General features: G+C 34.2%; 1 protein-coding gene across 7 annotated transcripts in view; it reads left to right on the forward strand.

Moving 5' to 3' along the window:
* Positions 1–22,281, forward strand: part of LOC138708201 (mucolipin-3-like) — a 46,979-nt gene extending 24,698 nt beyond the window's left edge. For 3 of the 7 annotated variants that reach the window (XM_069838510.1, XM_069838504.1, XM_069838509.1), the window contains exon 13: positions 16,540–17,413. In XM_069838510.1, coding sequence (XP_069694611.1) covers positions 16,540–16,621 — 82 coding nt within the window. In that variant the 3' untranslated portion in view covers positions 16,622–17,413. The other 4 variants (XR_011334622.1, XM_069838506.1, XM_069838507.1 and 1 more) reach the window with 4 other exon arrangements.
* Positions 22,282–26,175: the final 3,894 nt, after the last annotated feature.

The raw sequence follows: 26,175 nt of genomic DNA on the forward strand, positions 1-26,175 counted from the left end.
GACAGTATTCTATTTCACTGTGTGAAGTTAATAATTTTGTAACTTCTTCTTGTTATATGTGATATCGATAGCATGATGTATTTCACACACTTGAGCAGCCATCACCATTAGTTGCTTGTTTGTAATATTGTAACAATGTTTGTGCTAGAACTGTAAAGTTCCTGTTCTGAAATCTGTGTCTTGTAGATATCATGATCTTAGTAACTTAAAAATTTTTACCCAAAATTCTGCAGAACTTTGTCTATATGATATCTGTAAAATATTTTAAATTTTATCATGCGGTACTTTGTGTTGAAATCAGTTGAGGCAGATATTTTATTATAACACATGTTTTCAATCGAAGTATACAGTGAAATGCGATTAACAGTGGAAATATTGTGAGAAAATTAAAGAAATAATAATTTATGCAATTTTTCTTAACCATAATCTGAAAATGTTTAATATGTTATGATTAGGGCTCGGATTTTTAGGTTTTTATGAAAGTAATTTTAGCCTTTTATTATCATAGATCAGCCTTTTTTAGTCTTTTTAAAGTTATCTTAGGGTTTTATAGAAATGTTATGTCAAATTTATAATTATGATGTATGTAGATAGATAGTGGGGTTTAAAAAGTGCGTGTCAGCTACAGTGGCTATTTGTGCCCTTGTGATGTACAATAAAACCTGTCTGAAAGACCAGCCCTATTGAGAGATCACTCCCCCTAAAAACCGATTTTTTAAAGAACCGAATTAAACATCCATAAAACCAATGTAAATCACACCCCTTTTAAGAGACCACCTCTCTCCCCAACCACCAACCAGTGATTAAATAGCCATTTTCTTAGTTTTACCCCTTTTAAAAGACCATACTTTATTTTTGAAAAATTACAATTTAGTATTTTATTACATTTCTGTAGTCTAAATAAATTCCAAGAAATTCGTTACAGTAGTAGAAGTTGAAATGATGTTTGGCAGAGTTGTTAAGTGCTACCGTATTTACATTGAATGCCCATCTCAGTCCTTAATCCCTTAAGGAATATTGGTATTGCTAGGAAAAAGGTACAATGACCGTTTGCTAATGGCTTCCGAGGTATAACAAAGGGTTATTTGCACCGCTGTTTAACCGTTTCTTGGAAGGTAAGATTTCTCATGCTGTATAACGATTTTTCTTTTCGTTTTGTAAGTAAAATTAAATCGTCACTTTTAATTACTGTACAATAATTTATTTTTTCTTCCTCCTACCTAGTAGAAAAATCCGGTGATCAACCCACCGATGACGAGGTTAAAGTCAAGAGAGAATTTCTACCTGAAAAAATGTCACTAGAAGAAGCCTTATGTAATATTCAGCTAATTCAACAATCGACACCACTGAAAGACTGTATGAATAGAGAACCATATAAATGAACTTTTGTAACATGTTAAAGGATAGTTTTGAAAATTAGGTTGTAAAAACGAAATCAAAAAACATTAAGAGAGTTCATTTTATGATTTTGTGAAGCGGAGTATGTAATGAATCAAAGGAGAAAATTGTAAAAATGACGTAAAATAAGAAATAAAGTTCTTATCTCAAGCTTTTATTGTTAGCAATATTCCCCATGTTTTTATTTGATTAACATAGAAACGTTTTAACCAATTATTTGTGTAAACAATCTCCCCCTCTTGAGGACCACCCCTCTGAAAGACCAGTTTTTCATGGAACCAGCAGTGGTCGTTTAATACAGGTTTTACTGTATATAGACAGAAGAGTTAGGACGATTTGCTTCATGATATAATGCTAATCTTTTATTGTCTTTTATCACAATTTATGCTCATATACTGGATTTTCACAACACTAGCTAGAGGTAAATCATAATAGCACAACCATTTCACCTTTATAATGTATATTAATGAAAAGCGTATCATGCATTTCAGTATGTAGCACTAACATTCATAAAAACAGAGTTCACATTGCTGCACTGTTCCTGTACACAGCCACATTTCTAAGTTTTCGAGTGGACATTTTTTCTGTTGTCTCGTAGCACATTTTTGTAGGCCACAACTCTTCTATGGTGCAAGATGTCATTCGCACATATTTCATAGATACCATTGCTCGTGCTCCCCAAGGTAATTCTACTGTGAACTCATTTCTCTGAATAACTGCTCTTACTGTTTTCATCTTTTTGTACCCAGGATTTCTTTTCAGAATATTTACCAATTTACTAGCGCACGCTGTGCCTACAGATCCATGTATTTCATTGATAGAATTCTGGACCATCGCCATGATGCCAATAGCGTCTTTCAGTAGCAGAGGCGCAGACTCCAGGTGTTGAATTGCGGCTGGAGGATGCTGAAAGTTATACCTTTAAGATTGTCAGAGAATTGATGGAAGTAAAACCATTGCCAACCCCAAAAACTGAAAGTTGCTTTTCAATATGTTGTTGGTAGATGCAAGGTTAATGGCCTATTCTACCCCAGTCTCTTTTCAGAGAATACTGCATTTCATTCCTTTATATTCTGTCAGCAGCTCCCAAGAACAGTTCTCTAGCAATGTAACATGTGCAATCCGTGTAAAAATGGATTGATTTTTACAATAGCTGGTAGCTCTACATGGATGGAAGAAAAAAATATGAATTGAATTTATTTAACTGATTTTTAAAAGGACATTTTAGTCTTTTTTAGGCCTAAAAATCCCATTTAGTCCTTTTTAAGTTCAATAAGCTTCACACATTACAATCTTGTGGGTATAAAACACAAAAGTAGCCTATGTTCTTATTTTCTAATAAATATGCAAGGAAAAAATAAGTTAAAACTTAGGAATCTGGAACCTAATTATGACTGCTAGTACCTAATAACTAAAAAATTTGCTATCTCTTAGAATTATATTTTACTCCATGTAATATACAATTGAGGTGGTTAGAAGCAAATGGGTGTAAGTGACTTTCTAAAAAAAATGTTTTAAGTGCATCCAGGGTAAACTACAGCATTTAAATTTTCAGTGGTAAAAGGATGTATCTTTTAAACACATCACACATTAACATTTAAAATGAAAACTTCACGGAATTTACGAAAGCTTAGTAACTTTTAATCACATTTTCTCGAAAGTAACTAAAGTACACTTACACTCATTTGCTTCTTACCACCTCGATTGTGAGTGGATGAATATATAAGGAGAGACAGTAATTTGGTCTGTAGTATTGAATGTGTTCCTAAAATGTGACTAGTACATTGTGGTTGTATGATAACTTATTTGGTTTTTAATCTAACAGCACTGGTTGATGGTTGATATCTTTAAGGTATTGGTACGGTATGTGTGTTGTGTTGCATGTTCTGAGCTTTTGCTGTGTTGTTAGAGAAGTCCTGTGCCTTGTAGTTGCCACCATATTCAGGAAAGTGTTATTGGTTTGCAAGCACAATAATGACCGAACATGCTTTGATATTACCACCAGTGACAATAATAATATCGAATTATTGTAAGTAACATTTTAACTTGCCTTATTATTTCTAAATTAGATAAACTTTTCTAGGCATTCATGATGTCTTCATAGAAGGTGTGCGTTTTCATTAATTCATTGGTGGGAAGGTGCCTATGGATGGAAATTAAAGCTAGTGATGTTAACCTGCTGTTGTACAAACTATTCCTAAGATATGAGGAGCATCGTTTCAAAACGATTAAGTCCCCCAGTAGACGAAATTAAATTTGTTAATTTCTGTATATTTATCTTTCATGCTGTGAAGTCTGATGGTTCCAAGTCGTCATATTTGTAAACTGTGAAACAGGTACTTAAAAATGGTTTTGTGTAGTGTTTTGAAAACTTCTCCGGTTTACAAGTAATCCAGTTTTTCGTCGTTCGTGTAAAAAAATTGTAAGTTGCACATAATACGTTTTGAAACTATGCTCCTCATATGTTTAATCCTCTTTAAATAGGAAAAAATTCTCTCTGTAGAACAACTATTTGATGAAATCTTAAGAATTAATCTCAATACATAGTATACTTTTGCGAACACCTCGCCCATACTGCTTTCTTTGAGAGGTCTCACTAAAGATTGTGTTCATATTTGAAGAGTCCACTGCAAGAATGATGGATGTCACTTTCTTGTCGAAAATGAACCAAGACTGTCAATGCATAGCTTAAGACATACAGAATGTACATAGAGAGTTATATGGCATTAACACTGATAGTCATTGTCCAGTAATGATCGGAAAATCACAGTTAAGCTTGGAGCGCTAAGCATTTCAAACTTTCAATTGCTTCTCCTGCAAAATGTATTCCAAATGACATCCATCATTCTTGCAGTGGACTCTTCATTTCTAATATGTTTCGTCTTAACATCTTGTAATATCAAATGAAGTTCATCATTTTAGTCCTTCTGTTTCATAGAAATGTTTTGGATAGCTTAATTTCAAATTATTCAAAGCATTAGTAAGGAATGTATTTGAATACGTGAGAAATTGTGACATCAGCAAACTATAAAAACACGAGTTTCTTAACATCATGAAAATGCCTACTTCCATACTCATGTCATGCTGACATACTACCATACAAGGTGAACAGAGTCCGACCTAATGCGTGCCCCAACTTCGGAAAAGGGTTCTTCATCATAATTGCCAAAAATGTAGCCAGAGGTGCAATTTACTACATGCCATTATGTGCGGCATTAGCAAGAGAAATAAAGTATCTGTTATCCTCCGACTATAAGAATACTAACAGAATGTATAAATCTAATCTAAAAGCAACCTTGATTGCATCTTTACAGGCACTACATGAGGGACACCTGTTATTAACGAGACTTAGTGTTTTTGTTCTTTTTATTTCAAGCCAGAATAGTAAAATTTAGTTTTACACATGAATATAGAAAATGAAACAAGTTTTCTAATTGGAAAATGTGCTGAATCAAAATATGAATTATTGAAGTGGGACTAAAATTATAGATGCTTGGAATTAGATCATAAGAGTGTGTTACCGGTACTGTTTAATATTCATCTGCATTTTGGCTGTTACTAGCTTGTAGAATCCATTGTACTAACCTTTTTTAATTGAGATATGTTGACACTAAGATAAAATGACGAGGAACAAAATGTGTGTCCAAATAAGTAGTGAACTACTTAACTCACCCAGTATACCATACACACAATATTATTAACAAAGTGACGATAGGCCCTGTCTATGAGTAATAAATGTAAATATATGTATATCTCCTTGCATAAAAGTAGAAACAGCATCTGGTGGCCACCAATTAATAGAAGGAAAATCTAAATTTAAATTTGATTTATTAGTGATATAATGAATCAATATATCAATACTAGTTTTGACTTTCAGTACTATACTAAAGCAAAATAAAATACGCTTGTCATATGACAGTACATCTCTTATTTTAATAAATAGCTCAAGTTTAAAGAAATGAAATTGTATGCGATTATTTAAACTAATTACTTCGTTATAATTTTTTGTTAGAGTCAGACCCCTTATGCTAATATTTACAGTAAAAGGAGGTTAGGTTTCACCTGTTTATTTTTAAGTTAGTGGTAGTAGTGGAACTTCGACTGTTTTATATCCCCTTCCCACCTGAAGTCAGAAACTCAAATGTAGAATAACTCTTCTCGGGTTCTCAGACAGGCGAGTTGGATATTTGCTTCCAAGCTTTCGATGACTAGCTTTGCCATCTTCTTCAGGGAATGAAGTGTCATGGAACTATGGCTAGCCAGTATATATAAGTCAGTAGGGCTTCCCGCTGCGGACCAGTCAGGAGCTAGTTCCTAGTCCCGACTGCCTGCCACATTCTGGTTGGTTGAAGCAGTGCCCAATCAGGAGTTAGTTTTTGGTCTCGACTGTCTGCCATGTGCTGGTGGTCGAAGCGTGTTGATGGCAGGTTTCCATGCTGTACTCAGCTGTAGATCCGCGTCTCTGTTGAAATTATTGCCATCTAGCTGGATTTCGATGGCTTCCTTGATGACCAGGTCCCAATAACATGATGTCTTGTCCAAGATGTGGTGACGCCAAAATCTATCTTGTGGCCTGTTCATATTTGATGTCTAAACCACTGAGACAGTTTACTTTTACTGATTATGGTAGACCATTTTCTTAATGGATTAATGTTTAATCCTAAAAGAAGATAATATACTGTGTAATGTATATGTAAATTAAGTTTTTCAATAGAAATTATTGATAGTGTTGTTAATTACTTCATTTGAGTTCCATGAAATTCATTTACATTATAATTCTGAATAATGCTACTTTGAATGTCTTTATGTACAGTAGGCACCTTTTGTTTCCAAATGAATTTAATCGCTTAAATGAATGTACATAACTTTTAAAAACAATTGTACAGCACTCGAAATTTTGTCATACAATTAAAATTTTGATACATGAAGTCTATATATTGAAAATATTTGTGTTAATATTTTAAATATAACATGCTATGAAGTATAATTATTTTAGTTTCACGCTCCTCTTCAGATAAGGTATTGTAGTATTAGCTAAGGGTTGCATTTTGCACTCATTGAACTATATCAAGTAATTTTATTTGTTTTTAGAAGCAAAGAAGCAGTTATTCTGAATAGGTAGCTAATTTGGTTCTGTTTACCGCAAAATTGAAAATTATGTAATTTTGTGGTAGAAGTCTTGAATTGAGAAGATGATAGTTGGTAATATATTTGCTCGTTCAGAAAGTAATTTGTTTGAAATACATTGGAAGAGAATACAAGAATCTGGCATACATAGGTGTTCTGGAAATGCTTTGAATTTCTCTACAGTAAAACATGCATCCTTTATGGAAAAGTATGTGTTAATCTTTGTACCATTTATCTTCTCATTGCATGGAGTGTAGAATTATATTTATATTATTACAAAAAAATATATTTACACGCTTTTTTTTCCTCTACTTTTATATTTTGCCCTTCCTTCATGGAAATAAAATTTTAAGCTACCATTGACATTATTGTCATCAGTACATAAAGTATCCTTACATGCACAGACAAGAACAACTCTCCTTGGGTAGTTAAAATAAGATAGAGTTCTGAGTTCTTACAGAACTCCCATATATGTAATAATTTGTGCTACTGTGAAAACAGAATGGAAATGCTACAGGAAATAACATTGGGATTAACAGTTGCGGGTTCGCTTAAATGCAACACGCTCATATCAGTAGATTTACTGGCATGTAAAGGAACTCCTGCGGGACAAAATTCTGGCACACTGACAATGCCGAAATAACCTCTGCAGTTGCGAGCGTTGTTACATAAAACGTAAATTAAAATTTAAAATGATCTGATCGGTGCCAGAAAGAGGAAATAAATGTAAGTTATGGTTTATTTTTGCATGAAAATCTTCAATAATACTGTCCAGCTTCATTTTTAATACTAATATAGTTACGTGTGGTTTCAAGAGAGGTTTAATGTGTGAATATGTCTATTATTACGAATGAACTGTAAATTAAAAAGTGTTCGTTTCTTAATTGTTTAATAGGCGTGTGTTTGGTGTTCTGTTCTAACTTGTAAGTTGGATAACTCGTTCAGAAAAATTGGTATGATTATTTAATATTGAAATCAGAATACTATGTATTATGAATTATTATTGCTTGATATGGATATGCTTTGTTTGTGCAATTCTTAGAAATCCATAGAATTTTGGAATGATCATTTTGCTATTCTATGTCTGTATGGTCTTCTTCGTGCTTGAATTTAATCATATGCTAACAAAAATAATAATCTACGAGTCTGCAAAGTAAGCTGAAAAGAGTGTTTATTAATGAGTGATTCCCCTTTTCTTGAGTTGTATTTTTATGATTAATTGCGTATATATTTGGCGCACAATTCTTGTGATTCTTGTTGTTTTTCTTCTATGGCATTCTGGTACTTTCAGTACAACCTTGACCTTCGTAATGACAGTAATCCAATTAAACTAATTCTGTGCTTTCATTCATCCATTTACGTTTGCCAAGTTTTCATCTTTAATCCTTCTGGCATGTATCATATGGTTTTTGAACAATAGACATTTTTACAGATACAAAGTTCTTGTGATTCTGCAGTGAAATATTTTTGTGAGAGAGAGAGAGGGGGGGGGAGGGGGAGGGGAGAGAGATATTTTTTTTCTTCAAACTTGTGTAGTAAATGCAGACTGAAGGACATTAATGTGCAATTAACTCTATATTATTCTAATCCATTTACTGCTTTTTGTACTTAATCCAAGTATTTTTTTAAAAGAACAAATTTAAATGTCATGTAAGAGTATGAAAATTCTACTAAGCTGATGTACCGTAAGAAAACATATACATGAGATAACTGAGAAATTCCATATCTATATTGGTTGTAAAAAAGAAAAGCACACAATTTTTATAATCCTTGTCATTTGATAGGTACCTTGCAAAGACAAACTATAACAAGCATAGAAAATACAGTGCATCTGAATCATGCTGGGATGGATATTGACCAGTCACACATCAGGCAGGAAGCCACGTGTCTGCTGCTAAAGACTGCATGCGTGCTTTCGCAAATTAATTTGTTAAATCTTAGGTATACATAAAACATCATTTGGTACTCACCCTACCCACAGAAGATGCTGTATGTGATGCTCATAATTTTCTCGTATGCATATTTCACACCTTCTCTAGAAAATGTCATTCACATGCACTAGCTCTTCTATTGATAATGGACCTATGCGCTCTTTGTATGTTTTCTTTCAGTTCATGTAGTGTATAGTGTTTAGTTTTATGCATTTTATTTTGCAACATTCCTAGAGATAGAAATCGCAAGACATGAGATCTGGCAGACCATCATTCTGTCTCCAAACAACCAGTATACTTTGATCATGGATTCGTATGCAGTATGAGCTGTTGCGTTGTTTTCTTGGAAATATACAAAGACATGTTCTGCACACAGTAAGTCATCACACAGAGGTTTCGAAATGCGACGGATGTATCTGGCACTGTTTATTGTTTGTTCTTAGGAAAACTGCAATAATTCTGTAGTGACTGATGGCACATCACAATATTTTTGAATTGTGCACAATATCTGGTTTGCAACATGTTCATGCAGATGATACCAAGACTCTTCAGAAAAAAATCGATATGGAATTGAGTTCTTCATTATTTACTTTTTCTAACATCCGCTTACAAAAGTTAAGCCTGTGACTGTAGTCTTGGGGCTCTGATTCATGACATGATGGAATTCTGTATGGTTTTACTTTCAGTAATTTTGTTGCCACTCTTGCAGATGCTTTACAAATCCCTGTCTGCTGTGCTACAATCTCAGACACTTGGTAGGCTATACTCTAATGCTTCACCAATCTCAAATTTTTCCTCTGTAAGTACACAATGCTTTTATCGTCTTTTTCTGTCATTTACAGAACCTGTGTCGTTGAATTTATTAAATAACCTTAATATTGTAGAGGACATTGGCCGCTCATGAAATTTACATCAGAGTTTTCGCCTGGTTGTAGCACATGATTTCCTATTATTTATGTATGTGTTGTAGGCTTGTAATATGTAAATATGGTCCCTTAATGAATGTATGTTTACCATTGCTCCACAATGATAACGAACTGCACTCATTGACAGCGAGAAGCAGAGGCCAGCGACATTGCATGGTCATGTCATCTTAGCACAGCATTTGCTACACCTCACGTGCTGTTTTCATGGCAGCCACGTGACTTCCTACCTGGTATACGACTGATCAATTTCCTTGCCAGCATGGCTCATGTGCGCTGTATATTGGTCCAAATTTGGGTTAGTTAATGAAAATTTGCTCAGAAAAATATTGTCTTTATCCAGTTGTGTAGTTAGTCATGAAAAGTTGACGATGGCAAGTTAATTTTTCTCATGTTTGCTATCAGTCAGAGTGACTCGGGTTGCTAATGGTTATAATCCGCTGTAATTCATTGCTGTAATTTCATATACAGAAGCAACGAATTATGTAGGTAAATATAAAAATGAAATATTTTCGTAAAACTATGATTCATTTCCTCTGAAACTTTATTTTCAGTCTCATAACTTTCTCTCTCGAAGCATGAATGCAGATCTAAGAGCAGAACTGTTAATGAGCTCATGCTGAAACATCCCCTCAAAAAAACTCCCATTGTTAAATCTCTGCAGTAGACAGACAGCTAAATACGTATTAACTGCAAGGTTGCATCCAGCTGTAGGTAGATAGTGCTCACTCAGCTGGAGAGCATATCACGTGACTACTCAAAGTTCTTAATGCAACATTTCAAGTAAATTTTCATAGCCTTTCTTTTAGTATGAGAGCTAATTTGTTACAGTATATTTTTTATCTGCTTTGGAAATCCAACTGTGTGCGCAGTTTGTGGGAGGTTTTGTTATGAACTAATTAATAGTTTAAATATTTTACAGTGGCTTTTAATTTCAACAAAACCATATTTGATCAGTTTTTCTTTATGGAAATTACAATACAGTAATAATAATGATTTTTATGCTCGACCATGCCGAAATGTAGTAATTATACACCTGGTAGCAGTCCTTTAATGCATGTCATTAAAGTACACCTATTCATTAAAGTACAGGTGTTTTCAGCCAATGACAACTCAGCTTACAGGTGTTCAGCCAATGACAAGTCAGCTTTGTACCGTTATAAAACCGCAAGTATCGATTATTCTCGGATATGCAATCGAAAGAGAATTTGCGAAAAGTCACAGAGGCTGGAAATCCAATACTCTCGCAGAAGGTTATGTTCTGTTACTATAATAATTAGCGTTCATTGTAAATAATATTCAAATAAATTCAATTTGTCATCTCGTTTTTCAATGTCGAATTCAATAATCAAGGTTATACCAAGTTTAATGGGATTACATCAAGGTCAATGACATTATTGTTCCTTGGAAAAAATCAATACTTTCACGTCTGCGCACATCTCACAATTCACGACTTAGAACAAGGTCATTTCCGATCTTGTCAGATACAAATAAAATGTATACATCTGAATAATTTCAAGTTAGAAATATGGTCGAGCATAAAAAGTCGTATGAAACTCGCCTATAATGGTAATTAAGAAGCTCGTATGAAAATTATGAAACTAGCTTGCGCTCGTTTCATAAACATCCATACTCGCTTCTTAATTACTATCATTATAGGCTCGTTGCATAATGTACTATTATGTTCATGTGATATTAATAAAATAACTGTGTTAATAGCCATTTGGATCTCATTTGCGGAGGTACGAAGTTCTTTAAGAAAAATTTAATCGTGTGATTTTATTTCCTCATTTGAAACACTAAACATTATACAGTTTTCCAAATTTCCAGAGCATTTTTTATCCTTTAAAGTATCTTAACAACATAACACTTCTGTTCATAATGCTTTGGGAGGGGCACAAATATTGTGTTGCTTGCATTATGGGTGTGCCGTTGCATGGGAAGCATAACGTAGTATTCATATTCTCTTACGAAAAATCCAATTTTCAGACCTGTTACAGTTATGAGAAGTCACTCCTGGTAGCCTCTGAAACTTTGGAATGGCTAGAGAACTTCCTATGATCTTCTTATGAGTAAACTCAGGTATTTACATGGGCATATGTTAAAATAGACGTAGTGAAGCATACATTAAATGTAAAGATTGTGACTAATGTAATATTTTAGAAACGAGGATGAAAAAATTATTTATTTGAATGTATTTGCAGTGTAACATAAAAAAATGGAAAATAATAATTGAAACTAAGGAAAACCTATGTCATTCACTAGATTAAATTTGAAGGTTCCTTTGTCTCTGGTTGCCACACGTGTACAGTAGAGGTAAACAGGAAACTTGGAAGTAGAGCTATAGACAGACCTGTGTCTTTTAACATGTGAACTGTATTTCAAGGTTCATGTGCAGCTTCAGTTTCGTTTCTAACCACATGTTGATATTACTGACTTGTAGTTTAAAGAGTGAAGTTAAATAGAGACTTCTTTCCTTTGAATGACTTACCAATAATACTTAATTTAACCCAGAAATGCATATAGAGTGTTAGTTGGGAGGCCGGAGAGAAAAGGACCATTGGGGAGGCCGAGACATAAATGGGAGGATAATATTAAAATGAATTTGGGAAAGGTGGAATATGATGATAGAGACTGGATTAATCTTGCACAGGATAGGGACTGATGGTGGGCTTATGTGAGGGTGGCAATGAAACCTGCGGGTTCCTTAAAAGCCATTTGTAAGTAAGTAAGTATTCATTTAATAATGTTTTGAACTTGCAAAAGTTATTCAGTGTCGAAATTGAACGTGACCAAGAAATGGGCAAAAGATTTTGCCTTGAACTCTATCAGAGACAGTATTCTGAATAAAACTGCCGAAATTTGCTCATATTTAAGCACTTCGATTGGTCACTGTTTGTCAACTAGAATAGGATGAAGTCCTGAAATTTCTATGGATTTTTTGTGCCTTTAATATTTCAGAAGCAAGGGTAAGAAGTAATTTGTTTGAAAATATTTTTCAGCGTTGCTCAAAGTTAAGATGGGAAGATGGAATGAATAAAGATACAAAAACACAGGGGAAAATAATTGCACGAGATTGACAATAAATAGAGAAGAATAGAAAGCTGTAGAGCCAGAAATTACGATTTTGTCACACCATTAGAAACTGCAAATTAGTTGGAACTGAGGAAAAACATATTTCACAGTAGTTCAATTACCTGCCAGTGTTAATCCGCTTTTTCCCCACTGTATTGTCAATTCTGGAATACACTCGAGAGTTGGAAACTATTCTGACTTGAATTTTCGCATATTGTCTAGTTAAAATACTTTATTAGCTTGATGCATTTACTACATCCTGTATGACCAGTAGGCTGAGCCATATTTCTGAGAGAGCTGACCACATGGGCACATTAAAGAGAGCAATCATTTTTGGGTGCATTATTGATATTGCTGGGAATGCTGCCCATTTTCACGTACATAGTCTTGATACATTTGTAAAAATTGGTGCTTTTGCCCTGCCAATAAATATTGACTTCAATTCCTCAAAAATGCTTGTCTTTTAGGTTTTCGTAAAAACAGAATTATCAGGGGTCAAATTGGTAGTGTAGCAGTCAAAATCCAGCTCTAATAACCCTATGGTCAAGCATCATTCACATTTTAGTGTTGGCAGAGCAATTGTCTATAAGTAACAATCTTGCATTTGCCTTACACCATTTTGTTGTTCAAGGAAATTGCTGGTCATCCATGTGTGTTCTTCACTCTTAACAATTACTTACTTCCTTTTAAGGAACCTGGAGGTCCATTGCCGCCCTCACATAAGCCCGCCATTGATCCCTATCCTGAACAAGATTAATCCAGTCTCTATCATCATATCCCACCTCCCTCAAATCCATTTTAATATTATCTTCCCATCTACATCTCGGCCTCCCCAAAGGTCTTTTACGCTCTGGTCTCCCAACTAACACTCTATATGCAATTCTGGATTCGTCCATAAGTGCTACATGTCCTGCCCATCTCAAACGTCTGGATTTAATGTTCCTAATTTTGTCAGGTGAAGAATACAATGTGTACAGTTCTATGTTGTGTAACTTTCTTCATTCTCCTGTAACGTCATCTCTCTTGGCCCCAAATATTTTCCTAAGCATCTTATTCTCAAACACCCTTAACCTTTGCTCCTCTCTCAAAGTCAGAGTCCAAGTTTCACAACCATATAGAACAACCGGTAACATAACTGTTTTATAAATTCTAACTTTCAGATTTTTTGACAGCAGACTGGATGATAAAAACTTTTCAACCAAATAATAACATGCATTTCCTATATTTATTCTGTGTTTAATTTCCTCCCGAGTATCATCAATATTTGTTACTGTTGCTCCCAGGTATTTGAATTTTTCCACCTCTTCAAAGGATAAATTTCCAATTTTTACATTTTCATTTCGTACAATATTCTGGTCATGAGACATAATCATATACTTTGTCTTTTCGGGATGTACTTCCAAACCTATCACTTTACTTGCGCCAAGTAAAATTTCCGTGTTTTCCCTAATCGTTTATTTTCTCCTAACATATTCACATCATCTGCATAGACAAGCAGGGGTCTCTTTGTTGCCCAAAAGGTGTTATAAGTTATAAAATAAAATATATGTATATGTATGTAATGCACAAATTGCGACATGGTGATGGTAGTAGTGGTAGATGGAGAAAGGAGGAGGAGATGCATTGTAGGGAGATATAAGAAATGGAAACAAAAGAGCAGTAGTGTATTGACTTTTTGAGTAACAGTTGAATGGAAAAAGTGGTCCTGGTACTAGGAAAATACCTGTGTGCTTAATGTCTAATCATTTACTTTTTTACAAAGTGATTGTAATTACTGTCGAGCATCTTGAGAGGAATTACACTACTTTTCACAATGGCAATGAACTGTCCTAAGGTAGATATATAACAATTGTTCACCTATATTTTCATGCATACTCAATGTAATATTTTCCTTAAGTCTCTTTTATAAATAAATTTCATTATACTGCAGATATATTTTTGTAAATATTATGTTGGATTCAGATACAATTTCTCTAATTATTACTTTCGTCGAAGTATATTTTGTAGTGGTAAAACTTTTTTAGCCACAGTAATCTCACTAGAGGTTTTGATTTAACTATAGAAAATCAAAACTCGAGTGAAATTTAATTGACTATTACACAATTGTACTCTAATACAATAAAATAATAATTGACTTACGAAAATACTAAACTGTCTTCAGATGTGTTTTTGTACCATCTCATCAATACAAATATTACGCTAGATGGCAGTTGTGTGTTATGATTAGCTGTTCTCTTGTTACCAGTTGTGGCAACTATACAATTTTCATTGAACTCTATAGACGATTAGTCATAAAGGCTTTGTTGATTCAGTTTAATTTTTATTAAAACAGTTGCATTCCACTTCAGTTACATACATACATACATACATACATACATACATACATACATACGTAAGTGTTCTGCCCATGGGCAGGTCTTGCACTGCAAACCCAGCATTCTCCAATCTTTCCTATTTTCTGCCTTCCTCTTAGTCTCTGCATATGATCCACATACCTTAATGTCGTCTATTATCTGATACCTTCTTCTGCCCCAAACTCTTCTCCTGTTCACCATTCCTTCCAGTGCATCCTTCAGTAGGCAGTTTTTTCTCAACCAGTGACTCAACCAATTCCTTTTTCTCTTTCTGATCAGTTTCCAGCATCATTCTTTCTTCACTCACTCTTTCCAACACAACTTCATTTCTTACTCTGCCTGTCCACTTCACACACTCCATTCTTCTCCATATCCACATTTCAAATGCTTCTATTCGTTTCTCTTCACTTCGTCGTAACGTCCATGTTTCTGCCCCTATACAATACCACACTCCACACAAAGCACTTCACTAGTCTCTTTCTTAGTTCTTTTTCCAGAGGTCCGCAGAAGATGTTCCTTTCTCTATTATAAGCTTCCTTTGCCATTGCTGTCCTCCTTTTGACTTCCTGGCCGCAGCTCATGTTACTGCTTATCGTATATCCCAAGTATTTGAAGCTGTTCACATGCTCTACTGCCTCATTTAGAATTCGTAAGTTTACCTCCTTTATTTTTCTTGCGACCACCATGGTTTTCGTCTTGTTTGCATTTATCTTCATTCCATACTGTTCACAGATGTTATTTAGCTCCAGTAGCATATCCCTTAGTATTGTCGCCTCTTCTGCTAACACCACCATATCATCAGCAAATTTTATACCCTTTATTCTTCTTCCTGCTACTTTTACCCCTCAATGTTTTCAAAACAGTTCTTCACCAAATCCTCCAAGTAGATGTTGAACAGGGTAGATGATAAAGGGCATCCTTGTTCTCCTCTCCCTGTTTCACTTACTTCAGACATTTCTTCTCCTATCCTGACTTCGACCCGTTGTTTCATATATAGGTTACTGAATAGCCTCCTGTCTTTCCAATCAACACTTATTTTCTTCAGGATAATCCATCAGTTTGTTCCAATCCCCTCTGTCAAATGCCTTTTCTAGGTCCACAAATACCATATACACTTCTTTATTCTTCTCTAGGTATCTTTCACCGATTGTTCATAGTATGTAAATATCGTGTTGAATGTGGATTAAGAATATAATCTTCAGTTGAGTAAAAATGAGTTCTTCTTTGAAACACGATGATAGATATGCTTTTAAATGTTATTTTAATTTTTAAAAAATCCATTTTTCCGTCAACTTATAAAACTATTGCAATGTAGTCATGACAAAATGCTTGACTGTTGTAATTAGTACTCCACAGTATGCAATAGAATATTACTGCAACAACTATCAAATGGTTCATATTGAAAAGTTACCTAGTTTCCTACGAGACTGGGATAATTTTCATGCTCCAGCATCTATAACTTTAGAAAAAAGAATTCCCTTTACAAATTTGATAGTACAGTAAGTAGAATCCACATAATTATACTATATGCAATATATGCTACATATTATACATGATATCATTGCCTATAATGCTATTTGAAAATTTCTTTGATTAATGTGAAAACTATGACACTTTTCGATAAAAGCAAATTGGACTTTAATGATAAAGGAACTTATAATTTTTTTAATGTCATTGGTAAAATTTGCTACAACAGAACTTTAATAGACTTAAATATCTTCTCTCTTTCAGGGCACCGTATACTCTGTTTTCTGCCAGGTCAGCCCATTCTAAACATCTGTCTTCAAATATTGTCAATGCCATTTGTGTGTAGATAGAATTTATACCTCATTGTATAAAAGTGAAACATTGAAATGTGTTTACACAGTGACCTTGAACTATAACTTTCGATATGTCTTTCAATGCATAATATGTATGAATTATCTGTGTATTAATTTCGCCACTATATTATGATATATTTGTGCCAAATTGAAACAAAAGACTGAATATGCTCAACTTATTTTATATATATTTTTTAATATTAGGCTATCTGTAGAACAAATTTAGTATTATTTTCATAAGTGGGAGGTAACAATGCTTCTATGCTTCTGTGTGAATTTGCACATAATTGTATTGGTGGTCTAATTGTGATTAACAGTTGAATTGTATTGGAAAAGTATTTCTTGATTGATTTAATGCATTTTGTATTATTTCTGTTATATTAATGAATGCTGAAATTGTATTTCTTCGTATTATATATGAATGTGTTGATATTCCTGATTTTTGTATCTGGCATATACATGATGTTACATATTCAGTTTTTCACAAGGATTCCAATGTCATAATTTGACATTATATATGTTATTGGTTTTGTGGCAGCTGCTCTGTAGAATGACACAGAACTTTGAGTAAAATATGTAATTTGATAATTTTTTGAATAGTGTGAAGGAAACATATGATTGTTGCATTAAGAACCAGTCTACTGTTGAAGTAGATATGTTATGAAATACATTTATGAAAATATACCAAGGCTTTTCATCTTTATACAACGTTTATTCTAAATATTTAAAAAATAAGATTAGTAAATAAATAGTAGTGTTTGAATAAATACATTTTTCATAGGTCACATCCTTATTTCCTTCTGTTATTGTACCCATTTAAAATTCACTTCCTTGAACAAACTATTGTTCATATGCTTTCAGACTGAAAATTGAGAGTAATATTAGAAGGAATTACAAATATAACAAGCAGAATACACATTATAATATAAATACATTTGATAATTTTTAGTAAATAACGTATAAAAGTGACAAGAGTATATGACATACATAGTCTTGATACAATGGCGAATGAAGAAATGCATATAGAGTTTGTTGGGAGACAAGAGGGGAAAAAGACCTTTGAGGATGTGGAGACGTAGATGGGAGGATAATATTAAAATTGGATTTGAGGGAGGTAGGATATGATGATAGAGACTGGATTAATCTTGCACAGGATAGGGAACTATGGCGAGCTTATGTGAGGGTGGCAATGAACCTGTGGGTTCCTTAAAAGCCATTTGTAAGCAAGTATGGTGGAAAAAAACAGCTACAACCTATGAATGTTACAGTACTACGACATAAATTGGAAATCATTTCAGTTATTTGTTGAAATTTAAATATTGGAATACAATCTATACAACAATGAACATCTCCAAAACATTTGTTCTAAAATAATCAATAAAAAGTTATAAAAATAAATAAATAAAATATAAATCCAACAAAACAAATTTTAGTTTTGTTAAAAATTCAAATATTCGAACACCACCTATAGCTATTACAATGAACATATCGAAAAAAGGCCTCACTAGTAATTATTTCTAACAAAATTGCTTTTAGAATAACCATACCATAACACTCAAGAACAACAAATGAAAATAAAAAATTTACAACCAAAAGTCATGATATTATGAATAAATATTAGGAATACTTACATAAATAACACGAAAGAAAATAATTTAGAACCAGACAAACTCAGAAATGAAAATTAAGCCTGAGATTGAATTTCATATCCTGGAATTTTCATGACACAGATTACCAAGGGGGATAACAAGATCACCCCACATGAATAAAGCGAATTACTTCAAGTAGATGAATTTAATGTAATTCTTATTTTAAAATGTTAGTAGATATACAATGTGCAAATACATGAAATTTAAAAAATAAATATGGAAAAAATTGGAAACAATACTAAAAAATCATCAGTGGGGTAATCCTTTTACCCACCTTGGTAGCAGGAGGGTTAATCGATTAATTTCTGTGGCAAGATTAACATATCAGAAATATTTAATCGAATAATCAAGTTGATTAAAATTAGTCGGTTGTACTTGATGTTAATTTTTATTTTGTTAATGAAAACTCAGACTAAAAATTCCGACAATACGGTAGAATTCCTCATATCCAGCAACTGTGGGACAAAGCCAGTGCCGGATAACTGATTTTGCCAGATAATTGGAAAATACGTTTATGGGTTATGTAAAGAGACACTGTACTGCACAAACTTTTTTTCCATGTTGAAATGTAGTAATTTTCATATAGATAATTAAAAATAAAGTTTTGAAATATATACAATGTTTATTTTTAGTACTGAATATGGTAATGTACAATCATCAGTTCATAATTATTGTAATACAGTAATACATAATAGTGTAAAAAATACTAAAAGTTTTCGTAACTTTATGACAATTTTAAATGGTGGTCATGTGACGTGAAAAGCAGTGTAGCCAACGTCGCAACTGTAAAGACTATGAAGTAGCACTCTATGATCTGAGCATAAGAACATTTTGTTTGTGTTTCGTGGAATTCATTGTGCAACAGCAGCGCTTAGCGGTAATAGCCATGATACTATCTATCACTCGAATGAAAATTTTATGCGCTGTAGGAGCAGGAAATTTCACACTTTCATATTTAGACTCCTCCAACACCCCTTCGAAACAGGCGAGTTCAAGTGTTAAATGGAAAGATATCGTCTCTGCGCATTGTTTGCGAGGTCCAAGTGACAGTACCGATGCTACCCTCTACTCCAGGGACATAACGGTTTTTTTTTGTCTGTGTTCTCATGCACGAACAGTGTAAAGAGTAAACATAATATGCAGCATGTGCGATCTACGAAAACCACTCAGATCTTCGTCAGACTCTTCTCTTTTGCATGATTGACTATTTTTTTTTTTTTTGGCTTAGCCATAAGTGCCATTGTTTTGGTATTGCCAGTTATTTGGGTGCCGGATACAAGGGATTTTACTGTATTCATTTCTCAGAAATTGCTTACTTCAGAGCATAATAGTACGGTTATTTTGTAACTGCTAAGCAGGTAGCAGGTGGCATAGAGCAAATCTTTGAGGACAATGACCTGGTCTACCCCTATTTAAAGTTGAAACACATTGCGAAACCCTTGTTAAGTTTTACGGTTTTCAAAGAAAACTTCCACCTTTTTCTCAGCTCGTCTTCCTAGCATATGAAATACATACTTTTCTGGGAATCTCCCCCCCCCCCACCCTTAGCCATGGCTACACTGTGCGGAAGTGACAGAGTAACTATCTTCTTCTCTTTCTAAAATGTTGTAACTTGGTTACAATAGGGGCCAGGCTGTTGTTTTGACCGTTGCACTGCTGAAGCTTGTGTGTTTAGTTTTCTAAAAAAAATAGATGTCTGTGATCTGTTAAAAGTGAAAACTCCATTATGTCATATTAGAATTTGAGAGATTAACTCGGTGAAAGGTTTGGATTTAAATTGGACGATCGTGGAGAAGTTCCACTTGAATGAAAAGCAATATTTCTTCTCCTTCTCATATCCATGTTTTCCTCGATTCTAGTTTTCTTCTTTTCGAAACTTCATATATTTTGTCTTGTATCATGTCTCACTGTATCTGTGGTTCATTTTTATTTCATTTGTTTTCGCCTTGTAATAATGTCCTATTTATTCTTTATCCAATTACTTTGTCCCATGTTTCCTTTCCTTTGTCTGATATGTTTTTAATTTTATGCAACATTTTTCTACGACTAAATTATGATCACTGTCCACATAGCTATGCCTATGACTGAACTTAACTTGATTCCGGAAATCCCCTCTAAACCACTAAAGAACTTCTCCCATTCCACATGAGAAAGCTCGTGCACGCTACTTTGATAAGTCATGAATCCGCCACTGATAACTGAACATATAATGATCCCAAACCTACGAGCTATGGTTAGAGAGGGAAGAGGAGTGAGATGCTTAAGTCATACAGAGCGAAAAGCACTGCCAATCCTCAAATGAGGTAGAGAACCAGGAGTACCTGAAAAGCCCCAATCCCTTCCTACATCAGCATCAGCAACCCAGCACTCCAGCCTATTGTTATCTATTGTCATTGAAGGTGGAATGAGGGGGAGGTGAAGAATGATGGAAACTGCGTCTGCTTTCTTCACAACAAATTCCATTACGACCTGGCCAGGAATTGAACTTGGGCCAGTTGGATGGTATGCAAGCATGCTAGTGATCCAGAGGATTCTCTGGTAGTCAGAAGATAAAACGACGTCATCAGCCTACAATGTTTCTTAATGAAGTATTGAGTTCTCATTCATAGCTTTTTGCCCAAGGGCAGGTCTTTCACTGCAAACCTTGCATTCTCCAATCTTCCCTCTTTTTCGCCTTTCTCTTGGTCTCCACATATAATCCACATATCTGCCCCAAACTTTCTTCCCATTCACCGCTTCTTCCAGTGCATCCTTCAGTACGCAGTTTCTTCTTAGCCAGTGATCTAACCTGTTTCTTTTTCTCTTTCTGACCAGTTTCAGCATTATTCTGTCTTCATCGACAAGTATTGAGAAAGACTGTATAAGTTTCTTACATAGAAGTTAGGTAAATAAGTCTCAATTTTTAACTGTATGTATATACTCTAAAAGTTTTTGTTAATACTTTGTGTATTGCCATGTAGATATATATGCCTCTGTCTACTTTTTTTATGTTAGAGAATCATTTTCTGAGGTTGGGGCACCAATTAGTTCAGATTCTGTTCGCCTTATATGATAACAAGATGACAAGAGTATGAAAATAGACAGGATGCATGAAGATGGTGATGGTGATGGTGAAGGTGAAGGTGAAATGAGCCCAGGATCTGTCTGTGAAAGTTACCCAGTATTTAATGGGTTGAGGTGAAATGCTGGAAAAAAATCTTAATCAGGGACTTAATCCTACCAGTATTCGATATTGGGTCCACTAGTTTCACAGTCAGGCATACTGGTTGGTACTCGAAAGTGATGGATGCTAGCTAATGTATTTTCTGTTAAAATACAGCTGTGACTTATTTGCGTTTTTATCAAATCCAAGATATGAAATTTAAATTATGACTTATTATTATTGTCATTGTAGTTGAGTACCACAACGATTAAAATTGCTGTAGTTTCATAGAGTAGTTAACTTAAGAGCTCGAGTGTCACTTTGCCATGCCAGAGACCCTGGTCCAAATCCTGATTAGTCTAAGTTGATTTCGTGGAGGACAAAGAGTGTATTTGAGGCAGATTTCTTTGGTGTATATAGGTATACTTCTTTTTTCAAAATCTCGTCAGTTGCTCTGTTACTCATTACCACCACCACCACCACCACCACTATATTGGTGCAAAATAATTGTGCTTCCCATAGTATATCAAAGGCAAATTTGGAGGTGGCACTCTACTCTTAGAGAGAGGTTCTTTAAATAATGGCGAATATTCTGTTTATTTCCTTGCAGAGAACACAATGGGGAACGAGAACCACTGCTTGCGTGACATGAGTGAAGTTCATGTCAATGAAACATTGCTGCATATGAAGATTCTTTCTGTTCATGAACAAAACATTGAAAGGAACAATAATTGGTATTTGTAAAAGTGTATTACTGTTACTGCTTGCTTAGATCTGTTTCTTAGACAGTGTTAATCAAAGAGTATTTTAATTTTTATCTTTTTGTTTGAAATGATGATACATTACATAAATTAATTTATCATTCTTTGTTTAATCCGAAGTTTGTCCTCAAGTCACAAGTTTTGTTCATAGGAGACTTCCACTTAAACTTGCGTAAAATGATGTAATAAGGCAATATATATTTACTTATTTATTTTTATGTTTGCCATAATACTTGTCAACATTATGTCTTCAGGAATAATGAAGTCAGTCTTATAGGCTCTCCCTCACAAGTAAAGCTCTTTCAATAAATAATTTAGATCACCAAACTAACCATTTTCGATAGCCACCATGTGCGAAGAAAGGAATTTCAAACAGTTTATTCTTTTGCTAAAATACTTTTTTTCCGTAGATTATTATGACTATTACCCTTTTCATCTTTATCCATAATATCATTATACTAATGCACAGCAACTAAATGTATTCTGTAGCATTGTATGTGAGAAACAGTGAGAATTCTCTATTATGCCACAGTCTACTATATACAGTCACGAAGCTTGGGGTGATTTTTTGCAAATCTCGCAATAGTTGCTAGCCGCTTGGAGCGCTGTGAGTACTAGGAACAATAGACTGTGCCACAGGCATCGTGATCTAATACAGACCGTAAGGCAGACCATGTAACTTGCTTAACCCGTTCACGAAGGCGGCGTTTCAACCATATAAATTAGTTGGAATGCATAAACAGTAATATATGTTTCTCTAAAATGTAGTGTAATTCCATTAATAAAATTTAAAACAATGATTATGAGACACTTCAGACATAATTTACTTGCGAGTTAAGATGTAATATTATTTATGGTGTGAAAATTACGTTGTTCGTATGAGTAATACCTGCCTTTATTTTGATTAAATATTGCGAAATTCTTGTACATTCATTTATGCACAATTCAATAATTTTCAATTGCACCGTACAGATATTTAGATATGTTGAAATTATAGGTTATGTTTACTGTACCAGTTGCCCCTTTCTGTCTAAATTTAGTGATCGCCAATGCCTTGCCATTCATATGATAATTATAGGTTATGTTTACTATATTTAGCTTATATTCCTAAATTCGCAATCATACATTATAATTAAGCATAATGTCATGTATGATACCCCGGACATTCAATTTGTCTGTATTTTAATACTAAAATTGAGTACTGAATCATTGTATTTATCTACTACTTAAGAGCTGAAGTAACACAATTGTACATACACTAATTTCATAGGAGTGGCATGGTAAATGTTTTGTCTAAAATTAAGGAAGGTAGATGTGCTAAATTGAAATCACAATATAAATTCTTTTTTATTAAACCTCAAAATAGCTTCCATTTTAAACTTGAAATGTTGACGCGAACAGATTATGTTAACATGTAAAATTCTCTTCACATTAAAATAGCAGAGTTTTGTAATTATTTCTGCAACATATTATGCAAAAAGCAGGGGCGTATTTTGCGGACTACCGGGGCTACCGGCGGTAACCCAAGGAAATTACAAAAGAAAAAGTTTATAATATAACATTATGTAATAATTTTGTATTATTAGTTTTACCACAGTAATTAAAATTAAGGTAATCATTAGATTTATATGCGCTCTCTGCTCTCGAAAAGAAACAAGTTGTTAAGGCGGCATCGCTGGAGAAACGCTGCTACGAGGGGTAGTCTGTGACCGTTCCGCTAATGCTGTTCTGTCGCACAACTGCCCGTCCCCCTCTCTCTTCTATTTCCATCGTGCAGTGTAGGCCGGGTGAGATACTGCTCTCGTGATTGGTTTCTTCGCAGGCGCGAAGCAACAATACGCTTAGTACGCTAGCTCATCAATGTGATTGCGTTCTTGCAGTGCAGTATTTTAAATTTGTGATTTGTTCGAGTGTCTAAGAGTTATATTAATTGTTAATTATTAAGTTTTTAATTTCCCAATTAAGTGATATTGTGAAAAATATGGCAGAACAAGTTTCTGGAGAGGTTTGTGTTGAAAATGACTGTGTAATAGAAGGTTTATTAAAAGTGCCTTTTAACCGTCGTACATACAACGAGAAAGTTGAAATTGTGAAAATGGAAAGACTAACTCCTGAGTTAAATTTGTCCATGGACGTAAAAGAAAAACAGCGTGAATACACACGCCATTTCACTTCAACATTATATGGTAAGTGGAATTGGTTGTGTGGTAGTTCTAAACTGTCTAAACTATTTTGCTGGCCATGTTTGTTATTTATCCCGCGAAACTAATGTGTGGTCAAAAGAGGGGTTTTCTAATATGAACTCCCTTCAAACGGCAGTCCTAAAACACGACAAATCAAAAGCTCATATTTGTAGTAGCATGAACTTTGCAAACTTTGGGAAGACAAGAATTGATTTACAGCTAGATAAGCAAAAAGCTCTACACATCAATCAACACAATGATCTTGTGAAAAAAAATCGGGAGATTTTACTGCGTCTTATTAACGCAGTCTGCTTTCTAGGAAAACAAGAATTGGCTTTTCGGGGTCATAATGAGAGTGTGGAATCAGACAATAGAGGAAATTATATTGAATATTTAAGTTCCTTAAGTGAATTTGACCATTTACTGGCCAATCATCTTGAGAGTCCAACAGTATTTCGTGGTACTTCTCCTGCAATTCAGAATGACTTAATATTTGCTATAAGTGGGGTTATGATAAAGAACATAAAAACTGAAATAGAAGAAACACCTTTTGTGGCCATTGTTGTTGATGAAACAAGTGACTGCTCTAATCAGAGTCAATTGTCCACTGTTTTAAGATACGTCGATAGTACTGCCAATGTTCAAGTACGGTTTATAGGATTCACAAATGTCAGTTCGGACAAAATTGCTGCTGCTTTGTTTCAGCATGTGGAAGGTGTTATAGCAGAATACAATGGCGGCAATAACTTAATTGCACAGACATACGATGGTGCTTCAGTTATGGCGGGAAATATTAATGGCTTAAAAACAAAAGTTCAAGAAAAGTATCCTCAAGCACTATTTGTCCATTGTTACAGCCATGTTCGCAATTTAGTTTTGCAACAAACTACTTCATTCCAGAATGCCGCATTTTTTTCAAAACACTGTCGGGTTTAGCTGCATTTTTCTCATCATCTCCTAAAAGATCAGAAAAACTCAAGGAATTTATGAAACAGAAACTCCCAAAAGTAGCACCAACTAGATGGGATTTTACATCTCGGCCTGTAAATACAGTGAAGGAATACAGAGAACAACTGACTGCTTTTTTGAAAATATCATTTGTAATGACTCTGAAGAAAACTAGGATGATGATGTAATTGTGCAGGCTCAAGGATATTTGTATTTTTTTCACACAGTTTCAGAATATATTTCTTCTTGAAGTCTATGCTAGAGTGTTCGCACATACAGATGTGCTCTACAATATTCTTCAGACAAAAAGTCTAGACATAGCATACTGCTTGCAAGAGGTATCGAAGTTAAAAAATACTATATCTGAGTTCAGACGTAGTGGGTTTCCGTCCATATGGAGTAATATGGAAAATGAAAATTCTTCAGCCAATACAATGGAACCACCATTAAAGCGAAGAAAAGGAGATGATGAATTGAAATGCAGGCAGCTGTACTACAGCATACTAGATCTATGCACATGGAAATTACTGACAGATTTACTGATTATGGAAAGCTTCAGTTCACACATCTTCTAAATTCTCAAAAATTTTCTGCTTATAGAGAAAACTTCCCGAATGAGGCACTAAACAAATTATTTCAGTCCTATAACAGTCACTTTGATCAAGTGCGTTTGAAAAATGAATTAAGTGTAATATATTCAGCAGAAATCTTTGATTTTTCGAACAAACCTATCCATGAAATATTATCTGCCATATATGAAAACCAGCTGAACCAAGTTATTCCTGAAGTCCTTAAATTGGCAACATTAATTGTGACAATACCAGCTACGTCAGCAACGGTAGAAAGAACATTTTCTGCGTTGAA

The sequence above is a fragment of the Periplaneta americana genome, chromosome 10, assembly GCF_040183065.1.
Source record: "Periplaneta americana isolate PAMFEO1 chromosome 10, P.americana_PAMFEO1_priV1, whole genome shotgun sequence".
Lineage (NCBI taxonomy): Eukaryota > Metazoa > Arthropoda > Insecta > Blattodea > Blattidae > Periplaneta > Periplaneta americana.